The sequence below is a fragment of the Felis catus genome, chromosome B1 (genome assembly GCF_018350175.1).
Source record: "Felis catus isolate Fca126 chromosome B1, F.catus_Fca126_mat1.0, whole genome shotgun sequence".
In the NCBI taxonomy this organism is placed as follows: domain Eukaryota; kingdom Metazoa; phylum Chordata; class Mammalia; order Carnivora; family Felidae; genus Felis; species Felis catus.
Genome location: NC_058371.1, coordinates 68,636,881 through 68,650,177, shown reverse-complemented (window position 1 = coordinate 68,650,177; position 13,297 = coordinate 68,636,881). Strand labels below are relative to the sequence as shown.

Here is a 13,297-nt window from a genome sequence, read left to right as displayed (position 1 = left end):
AAGTGGTGGAGGGGCAGAGAGAGAGGGAGAGAGAATCCCAAGCAGGCTCTGCACCGTCAGTGCGGAGCCTGACACGGGGCTCGAACTCACAAACTGGGAGATCATGACCCAAGTGGAAATCAAGATTCAGAAGCTTAACTAACTGAGCCATCCAGGCACCCTAAGAGACAGAAAGGGAAATAGAAGCCCATGCTCTGAGAATTTTAGTGGAATATTCCACCATTATGAGTACCTTTTTAAGAATGTGCAGTGTTATGGAGTGCCACATTGTCTTTTTTCTCATTGCTTAAATACTATGGATGACAAATGATCTCTACTGGGATTGCAGGTTGCAGATTTTTTTTTTTTCAACGTTTATTTATTTTTGGGACAGAGAGAGACAGAGCATGAACGGGGGAGGGGCAGAGAGAGAGGGAGACACAGAATTGGAAACAGGCTCCAGGCTCTGAGCCATCAGCCCAGAGCCCGATGCGGGGCTCAAACTCACAGACCGCGAGATCGTGACCTGGCTGAAGTCGGACGCCCAACCGACTGCGCCACCCAGGCGCCCCAGGTTGCAGATTTAAGTTCTGCAATTTAATTCGGTTGTATTTTCACAGGTTAATGCCTTGTGTTTAACCTCTGTGTTTTCAATACTTTATACTGAAAGGTACTTTTTCATTTGGGTGGTAGGTATAATTTAGAATGGTTAGTAGAATTTCATATTCTTTAGTATAGCCACATGTTTTTATATTTACATATTTATATGTATTCAAGAAAGTTGGGAAAATGCTAGTTATTATATTTAAAAAGCACTCTCCCCTCCTGGAACTCCCAGCAGATAAAGAGGAAACCAACCTGAACTTTTCTCTTCCAAAGCAGTTATTTTTGGAAGGCATATATTAATTCCGGTGATACTACAATTTCTTAAAAATATTTTTGGGATGTTTCTTCTGTAATTGCCAAATACTAAGTTTGGGCGGTGACAGCTGTAAGCATTAAAAATATCAGAGAATTCAGGATTTGCTGTGGGCTGGGAAAATGGAGACCTGGATAAGCAATGTAGTGTTGTGGAAGGCTCTTCTAATTATGGGGGATCAGTATGGGAAAAGGGTCTCAGTGATAATTCCCTAGTAGGCAAAGTAGGAAACAAAATCAAGAGTGGCACATTATTTAAGCAGACAGAGGCTGAGAGGGAGAGTATTTAACATTCATAATGCCAATTTAATGTCTAATGGAAGATCTTAAAGGCCGTGATGATGAGTATGTTTTGTGTGTCAAATTTTTTTCTAGAAATTTTTTTATTTTTTAAATTTTAGACAGAGCTTGAGCGGCAGAGGGGCAGAGGGAGAGTGAGAGAGAATCTCAAGCAGGCTCCACATTCAGCACAGAGCCTGATGTCAGCCTCTGTCCCACAACCCTGGGACCATGACCTGAGATGAAATCAAGAGTTGGATACTCAACCGAGTCACCCAGGTGCCCCTAGAAATACATTTTTTAATTAAAAAAATGCAAACAGTCTAAAACATCATCTAAAACAACATAAATAAAAGTAAGCCTCTCTTGTATACCACCATCCCAAAGTCTCTAATAAGTTTTTATATACTGAGAAAAATGTTTTGTGATCCTACAGCACACACACCCACGCTCGCACGCACGCAAGTGTAATCATTCTATACATATAATTCTTGCCTTTTCTTTTATACAGAATTCCTGTGAGATGGTCCCGAGGTCAGCCATGTTCTGTACGGAGGTTGTACAGTGTTCTCCTGGCTGTGATTTATCTCAGCAGCCCCCAAGGGTGGACGTTTAGGAGTCTTTTAGATTCCATGTCCCCCGTGACAAATAATGTTGTGGTGAATATCTTTGTACATGTGTGTATATGTGTTTGTGGAACAGATACATAGATCAGATATCTGGTAGTAGAGTTACCAAGTCTAAGTATTTTGCCAGATGGCTCATTGAAAAAACTGTATCAGTTTGTATTTCCACCAACAGTGTGTAAAACCTATGCCAACAATGGATTTTCATTAAACTTTTCTAATTTTGCCAATCTGAGAAGTGAAGAATTCTATCACAGTGTTCAGATAAGATTTTTTGATTCTAAGTGAGGTTAAATATATTTTCATATGTTTACTGGGTAATGTTGAAGGCAGTTTTAACCAGTTTACCTATATATCAATAAGAAATGCTTCATTTTAAGTGGAGACCGCCCAGCAAACCATGGAATCCTGAAAGCCTAGCTCCTCTATAACACAGGAGAAATGCTCATCTCATTGTATCACTGTTGATTGGGGGCATGTGTGCATAATGGAAGACATAAAGATTTCCCTGTACCTTCCAAGTATGTCTGACCGAACATCTTTTCCATGTTGTATATACATCTAAGATGATAGGTTTAACAGTTTTATTCTTTTTAGCAAAGAACATTATAAAGAGCAGTTGAAAAACAATGACTTAATTTGGATATTTATTTTTCTTTTTTGATTTTGAAAGCAAGAAGAGTTCCTTAATGCCACTCAGAATGTTAAAAATCATGGTAATAGCTTGTTTTATTCTTTTTTCCTTTTTGTTACAATTAAAAGGTAATGGATTTACAGCTTTGGCAAATGAGGAACATTTTTTTCTAATGTATAATGAATCCAGATTGATTTCTGACAAAACCAATAAGCAACTTATTTGCAATATTTGAAAGTAAATTATAGGATGGAAAAATCCTACTGGCACGTTGGCAAGTGGATGGGACCAGATGATCAGATATTTCATTTCTACATCTACATTTCATGAGTCAGTTTCACACAACAGCTGCTATGGAGGAAGGGTGGATTTGCCAGAATACTTCATGGTTTATTAAAAAGAAAAGAAAAAAAAAGAAAAAACCCAAAATCCCACCAACCCAAACCCATGCAAAAATAATACAAAGTGCATTTGGGCATGAAAGGGTAAACTGAGTAAGTTATTGCTAATAAATAAGATTGATGAAAACATATAGTTCTAAAAAAAGCCCTTATTTTTTGGTTTCCAGTTTTTCAAATAACGGAAAGCAATGGCTAATTAAAAAAGTAATAACTAATAGCAAACATTTACTGAACAGTTTCTGTGTGAAACATTTTACTGTGTTATGTAAAGAACATATCCCATTTTTCAGAAGAGGCTTTGGAAGTGCTGTGACTTGTCAGGGCTGATATAGGTGTTAAATGGTAGAGCTGATGTTGGAATCCAGGGACCCTGTTCTGGAACTTGGGCTGTTAAGCACTGTGTAAGATTGGGTTTAAGTCGTTAAGAAGAACAAATGCCATTTGTAAGATTGGGCCTATATTATTAAAATAAATACCTGCTGATTTTAAAGTACTAAAAAATTTTCCTTGAGCACTTTTCAAGGATTAAGAATATTTTTTTCGTATAATAAATACCAATTTCCTTTAATTTTGTTGATGAAAAATGTTGGTGTTTGTGCTACTCTTGACTCAGATCTTAATTCTCCCTTGTTTGGGTCCCAGGAATTATGTGAAAACTTAATGGAAACCCATAAAAGTGAGACACATAAAAATTATACATTTGAAATGTTTTATTTTCTCCATCTTATGGTATACTCATGGGGAATGTATTTTTTGGTACAAAATATTCCACTGGGCCCAGAACTAGTTGACTAGTAAAAGGAGGATTTGTAAAAACCATGTGATATTTTACATTGACTGAGGGCTTGGATCAAATTTTGTAAATTTTGTACAGCTCAAGGATATATTACATACAATACTCTGGATAACATCTTCATCAAATGTTACATAGTTGCTTATTTGATGAAGCAAATATTGATATTTGATGAAGGGTGAGTTGTTTGGAGTAAGTATTCCCTGCTTTTTTTTTTAAGTTTATTTATTTATTTTGAGATAGAGACAGAGAGAGCGAGCTAGAGAGTGTGCGGGGGAAGGGCAGAGAGAGGGAGAGACAGAATCCCAAGCAGGCTCTGCGCTGTCAGCTCAGAGTCCTGATGTGGCTCAAACTCAGGAGCCATGATATCCTGACCTGAGCGGAGATCAAGAGTGGATGCTTAACCACCAGAGCCACCCAGGCACCCTGCTGGCTTTTTTGTTTATGTTTTGTTTTTTGGAGTTTATTTGGACGGGCAGGGTGCTTTTAGGGGGCAGAGTTTTCTCTGACTGAACAAATACCTCCCTTTTTCACAGACCATCTTGTTGCCATGGAGACCTTTAGATTCTATAAATGCAGCCTCTAATAACAGACAGGAAGATGACATTGGGTTGAGTGTGGGTGCCGTGAGAGTGGAGTGCAGTCCAGATGTGTAGAGTCTGTTTGTTCACAGAAGTCATTTTGCAGTAGCCAGAAGCCCATTGGTCTTTTTGCAATCTCCCTTTTGCTTGTTCTTTTTTCCTATGTATGTGTGTGTGTGTGTGTGTGTGTGTGTGTGTGTGTGTGTGTGTGTCTGACATAGAAATGATGGAACAGTATAGAGGAAAAACCCTTTTTTCCTTCTCTAGTCTCATACTCTTACCTTTCAGGAGAAGACCAACTGTTGTCAGGAATTTGGTGAGTGTCCTTGCGATGTTTTTATTCTTTTACTGCATATGTGTCATTTTTTACTCATATGCGTTTTGTGTTTCTGAAGTTATCTTACTACTACCATGCTTCATATATCATTATGCAACTTGCTTTTTTCTCACCCATATTTCTTGAGTTCTCTTCGTGTTGATATATGTCTGATTAATTTATTTTAGCTGGTGTATTGTATCACAGTTAACCTTGTCCTTTCATTTTGGATGTTTAGAGCGTTTTCCCATTGTACTTCTTTGTAACTCCTCAGTTCTGTTTTTCCCTATCCTTTCCATGTTGTGGAGTAGAGGATTCCACTTAATTTTGATTTGGCTAAGGCTAGATCATAAGCTATCCTTAATCTGTTCTGCCGTTTTTCCCCCCACTAAGCTCTGTTTATTTTATTATTATTATTTTTAAAAAAAAAAATTTTTTTTTCAACGTTTATTTATTTTTGGGACAGAGAGAGACAGAGCATGAACGGGGGAGGGACAGAGAGAGAGGGAGACACAGAATCGGAAACAGGCTCCAGGCTCTGAGCCATCAGCCCAGAGCCTGACGCCGGGCTCGAACTCCCGGACCGAGAGATCGTGACCTGGCTGAAGTCGGACGCTTAACCGACTGCGCCACCCAGGCGCCCCTATTTTATTATTTTAAAAAGTTGTTTTAGGTATCCTCCAGTCATTCCTTCTCTTCCCATATTCAATCTGGCAAAATTGAGCTGTGATATGTATTACCCAGGTACTTGTAGCCTGGCCAAGTTCCAGGATGTCTTTGATTATCTCCTCAAGTTATGCATTTTTCAGAAGAGTAAATAACAGCATTCCTATTGTAAGAAACTGTTTGTAACATTTTTGGGCCTAGGATATTTAGAGAAAGCAAAACAAAAGCAAAAATACTTTTGATCAAATTCTGTTGATGATTTTGCTTGCTACACAACTTGGATTCTTACTTTTAATTCTTATTTTTATTTTCCTTATTACCATGATAGTATTCAGAAGGTACCATTTAGGACTCAGTGGTTGCTCAATACAGTTATCAAGATAGGCTATATGTATAGATCACTGCTACCCAGTAGAAATATAATGCACACCACACATATAATTTAAAATTTTCTCATAGCCACATCAAAAAATGTAAAACTGAACATTGCAATACAGTTTATTTAACCAGTATATTCCAAAATATTGTCATTTCAACATGTAAGCTATGTAAATAGTAAATATTGAGATATTTTACTTTCTTCTTTTCATACCAGGTCTTCAAAATCTAGTGTGTATTTTACACTTACACAGCATCTCCCCTAGGACCAGGAAACTTGCAAGCATGTCATAGCCACATGTGGCTAGTGGCTACCATATTGGATAGTGCAGGTACAGAACAGACAATTTTTAGAAGTACCAGTTACCGAGGAAGATATACAGATGGCAAATAAACATATGGAAATATACTCCACATCAAATGTCATCAAAGTAAAGCAAATTAAAACAAGACACCACTACTCACCTGTTAGAATGGCCCATATCTATAACTGACAATACAAAATGCTGGCAAGGATTTGGAACAGTATGAACTCTCATTGCTGGTGGTAATGCAAAATGGCACAGCCTATTTGGAAGATGATTTGGCACTTTCTTTTTTTTTTCCTTTCTTTGCTTCTTAACATTTATTTATTTTTGAAAGACAGAGACAGAGCACGAGCAGAAGAGTGGCAGAGAGAAAGAGGGAGACACAGAGTTTGAAGCAGGCTCCAGTCTGTGAGCTGTCAGCACAGAGCCCGATGCAGGGCTTGAACCCATGAACCGTGAGATAATGACTTGAGCTGAAGTCAGATGGTTAGCTGACTGAGCCACCTAGGCTCCCTGTTTTGGCGGTTTCTTACAGACTAAATATAGCCTATCATATGATCCAGCAATCATGCTCCTTGGTATTTATCTAAAGAAGTTGAAAACTTATGTCCACACAGAAACCTGAGCATGGATGTTTATATATAGGAACTTTCCAAAACCTGCTAAAACCATTTTAAAACAAAGTTTTGGTTTTTTATCCCCTTTAAAGACAGCATTTGCAACATTAATCTAAAAATTGTTTTTTTGGGGGGTGTCTGTGTGGCTTATTTGGTTAAGCATCTGACTCTAGATTTCTGTTCAGGTCAGACTCTTACAGTTTGTGATTTTGAGCACCGCATCAGGCTCTATGCTGACAGTGTGGAGCCTGCTTCAGATTCACTCTCTCCCTCTCTCTCTCCCTCCCCCACTTTTCAAAAATAAACATTTAAAAATTGTTCTTTTTTATTTTTCACATTACTGTTCCCGTAACCAGCCTTTTCTTTTAATCTGAAACTAAACATTAATGACTAAACATCATTGGGGAAAATTTCTTGCAGCACCAAAGATACTACCCTTAAAAGAACTCAATAAGAAAGGCAAACATCAATAGTGAACAGAAAAAAAAAAATGGAGAAATACAAAAAGAAGAAATACAGATGGCCTAAAATATATGAAAAAGTGATTTTCACTACAAATTAAAGATACAGTTTGCATGAAATACTTTTGTATTGTCATCAAATTGATACGATGGATAACACCCACTTTTCCTAGGAGTTTAAAGAACAGGTACTGTCACACAGGGATGGTAAGCATAATATTTTATAACATTTTTGGAAGGTCTTTGGTAATATGCGCTAAAAGCCTGTACATGGCCTTTGACTCAACAGTTTTTTTGGTCTAGAATTTATCATAAGAAAGCAATTAAGGATATTTGAACTTAATTTGAACTTAATTTGGCTTAATGTATAGGCCGTCTTCTGCCTTTTGACTTACGCAATTTTCACAGCACCCCAAGAAGCTCAAAGAGGTCAGATGACTTGCCCAGGGTCACACATTATCAGGTGGCAGGTGTATATTGCAGCATGCTTGAAATCGGTGGGGGGGGGGGGGGAAGGGGAAAAAGCAAGGACTTGAACATCTCAAATGAATGGCTTGATGGAATGAATAGAGTTTAGAGTGAAAGCCTGTCTTGTAGTCTTTTACTTCCTGAGGATATTTATAATAGAGGCCAGTGATGAAAGCTGACTACAAAACAGACTGAGTACTGTAATTGAGTTTTTAAAAATATACCCATATGCTCACATACATATGTGATTAGAAATCACTTCAACAGAGTCAGGTTCAAATTTTTGCTTTGTTCCTTACTAGGTGTGTGACTTTAGTCAAGATACCTAACCTCTTATTGCCTTAATTTTCTTCACAGAGATTCTATTACCAATTTACAGGTAGTTGGAAGGATTAAATTAAACAGTTTTCTGTAGTGTTTGGTACATATGTTTAATAAATGGCCTTCAAAAGTCTTTAAAAACTTTGTTTCTGAGTGAGGGTATTATAATAATTTAAATTTCTTATTTTCTGTATTTCCACTTTTTTCTACAATAGGTATGTTTTGTGAATTAAAAAAAAGTTAGAAAATGCTTAACTTACTTTTAGCTTAAAGAGAAAAAAGATTGATTAGATGTTAGATGAGACATATACCAGAAATTGTTATATTGCTTTCTCAATTGGAAAATTTAGAGAACCACTCACTTGATGTTAAAAATAGCCCTTCAAGTATATTTACATTTAATAGTATTTATGAAGATAGTAGACTTCATTGAATCGTAGGGCTTAATTTTTACTGTTAAATTAGATGGTTAGGTGAAGTTCAATAAAGAAAGAATAGATGTTGAAAGTTGCAAATGCTAGTTCCTTATATTTATTTTCAGAAAGTTTTTACTTTTAATCATTTCTTATATTTTGAATCAGGAAGTGTTGGCGACCCTTAATAAAGAGAAGTAGAAACTATCAAGTGATTTGCTTATTTTGGAGGTTCTATATGATGCAGTTTCTGATTATTTTTCCTGATTTTATTGCCATTTTGCCTCTGTCTACTTTGAAATATCTGTAACACATATCGTGGTCCTTGTTTAATAACTACCTATTAAATGCCTACTCTTTCCATTTAAAGTGGAATTTCATTGTGATTTTCATGGTTTTCTTTGTTGTAAACCATTCTTAGCTTTGTACTTAGGCATTAGGTACAGGAGTGAATCAGGATTTCATATTACATCACCTCAGTAGTAGAATGAACATTTTTCTATTTTATTGGTTGCATTCCGGTGGGACTGTCAAGAATAAGTCCAGAAGAAACCAAAGTAAACCTAATTCTTGTGAACACATTGTTTTATTTCATGCAAGTTCTCTCTATAACCTATTTGTCAAATGTTGACATTTTATAAAATGTCTGTTGCTATGTTTTTTGAAAAGAGGGTGTTATGGTCAGATTATTTTTTGGCTCCAAATTAATTTTGTATTAAACATATTTATTTACTGCAGCATTTTTGGAGCTCTTGAATTTCAGCTCAGCATCATGCCTCTGTAAGGCAGGAGAGAGTAGAGTATGCACTTTCCAAATTTATTTGACTAGGCAATGCTTTTGCAGAATCATCATGAAACACACTCTGGGAAATACTGTTTTAAATAAAAATATAGAGAGCAAGAAAAGAAAAAGCTAAAATATCTACTCATTGAATAAGTTAAACTGGCTCTTAAAACTGTATTTTGGACACTTTAAAAGATAGCATATTTAGTTAAAATATTAGTTTTAGTTTTCTTCCTCCTTCTGTCCCCATCCATCTATCCCTTCTTTTTATTTAAGAATATTTAAATTAAAAGAATGTTTATTTTTGAGAGAGAGAGAGAGAGAGAGAGAGAGAGAGAGAGAGAGAGAGAGAGAGAGAGAATGAATGAGAATAAGAATAAGCGGGTGAGGAGCAGAGAGGGAGAGAGACAGAATTTAAAGCAGCCTCCAGGCTCTGAGCTGTCAGCACAGAGCCCAAGGCGGGGCTTGAACTCATGAGCGATGAGATGGTGACCTGAGCCAAAGTTGGATGCTTAACCCCTGAGCCACCCAGGTGCCCTTTAAAAGAATATTTTACACAAGTGATGAAAAATAACTAGAGAATGACTCGGAATGTTTATTTTCCTAAATAGATTATTTCTATGTACATTGGTAATAACTGCTCAAAAATTGCTTTTAGACTGTCCTATTTTGTGTAAACATTTCATAAAATAGAATTATTTATGATTGGATAGTTTCTCCCTTGTAAGCTTTAGAGCAATAATAATCAGAGTTCATAGGAGACATTGTTATCACAAACAGATATAACTTAGAACATTAATTTTATCCTAAAAACAGTTGGGCACAGGGAGAATTTTGGTCTAGAAAATTGCCTCTGTAATCTTAGAGTTTTTACTTAAAATATTTTGGGTTTTGCCCTGGAATTTGCAAATTCTAAGAGAAGATTCATCAAGTAGTATTATCTTGTTATTAGTTATATTGTTACTGTTATTAGTATTGATTTATCTCATTAATTGTGGTATTTATATTCTATGAAGTTACTGAGAAGCCTGAATTAGCAAATAGTGAGCCATTGCTTCTAGGGGAAATACAAGGTTAGTTCCTGCAAGCCTCTGGTCACAACCTTTTCGTCAATTGATCAGTATATAATCCTGTTTTATGTTAGAACTAGAGAAGAAAGTGAGATTCAGTGTATTGGCAAAATGTGAGAAAATTTACTAGGTAGGTAGAATTTGGAAAGGACAATAATAGAGGTTAATTCTCTTCCAGCACAATTCTTGTTCAGTACTCCTAAGAAGTAAAGGAGTCACATGATATTGCCTCACCATCATTGTCCTGTGTGTGTGTGTGTGTGTGTGTGTGTGTGTGTGTGTGTGTGTTTCCATCTTTTGAAATTCTTTCACTCATAAAGTTGTCTTTGTACTTTGGAGAATACGTATGTCTAGTGTCATTGAACTCAGATTATAATCACGTTCTTTTGTAATCTCTTGTTTCACGTCACCTTTGTTTGTTTTAGCTTTGTTTTAAATTCAGATTGCCCTAGAAACAGGTGACTGCTTTTAGTGTTTAGAAAAGATGAAGTGGTTAGTGATTGATATTTGGCTATGTTGATATATTTGAAGATTTGGGTTTTTTTGGTTTTCTTTTTGATATATTTGAACTTTTGTACAGTAAACTTCCTGGAGTTTGGTAAGAGGGTGAGTTAGTGATTGACTAGGGGATTTTAGAGTTTAGAGATCCTTGATTGAACCATTTTATTTTTTAATTTTAATTTAATTTTTATATTTTAATTTTTACTTTCTAAATAAATAAATATTTATTTTTTATTTTAGAGAGAGAGAGAATGCAAGAGAGGCAGAGAAAGAGAATCTTTAGTAAGCTCCATGCTCAGAGCAGAGCCTGACCTGGGTCTAGATCCCACAACCCTGGGATCATGACTTGAGCTGAAATTAAGAGTTAGATGCTTAACCAGCTGAGCCACCCAGGCACTCCAATTTAACAATTTTTAGAACACACATTTGGGATCAAAGACCCAGAGGAAATGAGTAACTTGCTCAGAATCTCAGCTAGTTTTTGATTCCAGATTGTAGTCAGGTTTCTTTCCATGTTACTATACTGTTATGGAAGATTCTACATTAGATTAAGTGGGTGAAACATGTTCTGTTTTGACGGTAATTGGTATGAGGATAGACCATGAGCCATGGGTACAATTCTGTTTGCCTAGGAAGTCAGTCATTTGTATAATCTATTTATAAATATACACTACATGCCACTTTTTAATAGATTACATATTTATTTAAAGCATAATTTTTAGGGGTGAAACACTTATATAAGCCATTGAACATAACATAAGCCATTGAAATTAACATGGGGAAACATTTAGCTCTTGTGGCTACAGTGATTCTCAAATTGGAAATAGAGGACAGACAGACAACCTTAAACTAAAAGGGGAGACAGATTTTTAAGATTTACAAAAGTTTACATAGGTGGGAAAAAGTTGAAAAACCTAGCATTTAAAGTCAGCATGAAATTCCAACTTAGCCGTTTTGATTTTCCATTTTGATTGACAATTTCTTTTGAACATTTTATTTCCTCTTCCTTGTTTTGACATGATTCAAGAGGATTAGAAAATGGAATGTTTAGGCATTTCTTCTTCCTTTTGACTTTGAACAAAGGTGGGAATGTTCAGTAATACAATTCTGTCTTGAGAAGAAACGTATTTAAGGGAAAGGAGATAATGGGCTTCTTTGTGGGAAAAGTTTCCAGGTAGTGGAACAGATGTGATGTTATCTGTTTCTCTAGTAGAGCCTTTACTGGGCATTATTGTTCCCCACCTGAGTTGACTCTTTAGGACAGGAGAAACTCCTGGAATTAGTTTGAATGATATTGCAGAAGATGTGACAGTTTTCATATATGCCTTTGATTGCTTCTTAAGGAATAAAACAGTACTCTTTTGGCAAACCTGTGGCATTTAATTAGTAAATGCATCCTCATGCTTCAAGGTGAACTCATTTTTAACAGTAAGGGCATTTTGATCTTGAAAAAAATGTATTTTACTTGTATATGTTGTTATCAAGTATAGACAAGCTAAATGATTACTTTGAAAATGGTCACTTTCTAATTTCCTTGCTCTGAAGCCTTTGCAAGAAATATCCTCAATTAAAATATAAAGAATCAGAGTTTTCAGGCGGTCAAAAATTTATATCACCAAGTTGATTTTTTTGTTGTTGTTGAGTGTAATTTCTCCTTTCCAGGTCTACCAAACTCTTCTAACTTAAAATGTAGCCATTGTCCAAATTTAACTATTAGATTCAGTAACATCCAACTTATGAAAACTACCTGATGTGAATTGCTGTCTTCTAAATCACCAAGAAATGCAAAAGTAGGCAGGATAATTGTGCTTGCTGTCAGGTTTTCACTGCTCTTTTGGATAAAGTTAGTGGAGTTCTAAGTCCAGCTAAAATGGTGATTGTATTTATTGTTAATATAAATTATAATTATTAATAAAGAGTAGGCAGAAAGCATTCTGAGTTCGAAATTTCGGCTTATGGAGAATTAAAAAAAAAAAAATGTACATTGGCAAGAGACACCAGGATATCCTTGACCAACCAGATGGAGTAGATACATGGTTTAAAGAGACAATTTCATTTACTGTGCTGGGGAAGGAGTATTAAACCTAATTGGAAGCATGAGATCTGTTTTTATCACCCAGGATCCTGAATTAGCAGAGATTAGGAGGAAAGCACCAAAATTTATTTTTGTGGTTGTTTTATTCTGCAGAGATTGAATTTATCATAGTGGTTAAGAATGCTAGGTTATTTCTTTCCTTTACAAACTGTGTGAACTTGGGCAAGTTACATACCTGTCTGAACTTTCTCATCTGTAAAATAGGGGATAATGATTAATCTACCTCATGTGACTCTTCTGAGGATTGAAAATTATCCTTTTTCAAACAGGTCGTTTTAATGAATTTGACACTGCTAACTCAAATAATTGAATTTGGATGATGGCTGCATTTTAGGTTAGAATTCTGAGAAGAGTAGGTAGAGCTGGGAAAGAGGAATTACAAACAAATAATTCAACTTGAGATTAAATTTTTGATAAAAAGTAGTTAGAATAGCCTAGAGTAGTCTCTAGGACAAGGCAGATGCTCAAATATGTTTGTGATTTTTATTGATGGTACACCTATTCCTTATGTAATTGTGGTAAAACTATGAAATCATTATTACCTCTTTTTGTAAATGGGACTCAGGGAAGTTTGGTCATTTGCTTCTTTGTAGGAAAGCTGAAATTGAAATCCTGATCCCCAAGTCAGGCTACGCCTACCATGTCCCAATATGCTGTGTTTCTGTTTTCTTTAAAGTACTAACAACTA

At 35.8% G+C, this 13,297-nt stretch overlaps 1 protein-coding gene across 9 annotated transcripts in view; it reads left to right on the top strand.

The window, feature by feature from the left end:
- Positions 1 to 13,297, top strand: part of RAPGEF2 (Rap guanine nucleotide exchange factor 2) — a 247,896-nt gene that overhangs the window by 33,642 nt on the left and 200,957 nt on the right. For 6 of the 9 annotated variants that reach the window (XM_045055724.1, XM_045055720.1, XM_045055721.1 and 3 more), the window contains exon 1: positions 4,420 to 4,527. The exons of the other annotated variants lie outside the window; for them this stretch is intronic. In XM_045055724.1, coding sequence (XP_044911659.1) covers positions 4,435 to 4,527 — 93 coding nt within the window. In that variant the 5' untranslated portion in view covers positions 4,420 to 4,434. Of the gene's footprint in view, positions 1 to 4,419; positions 4,528 to 13,297 lie in introns of those variants that run through there. 9 annotated transcript variants of the gene reach the window in all.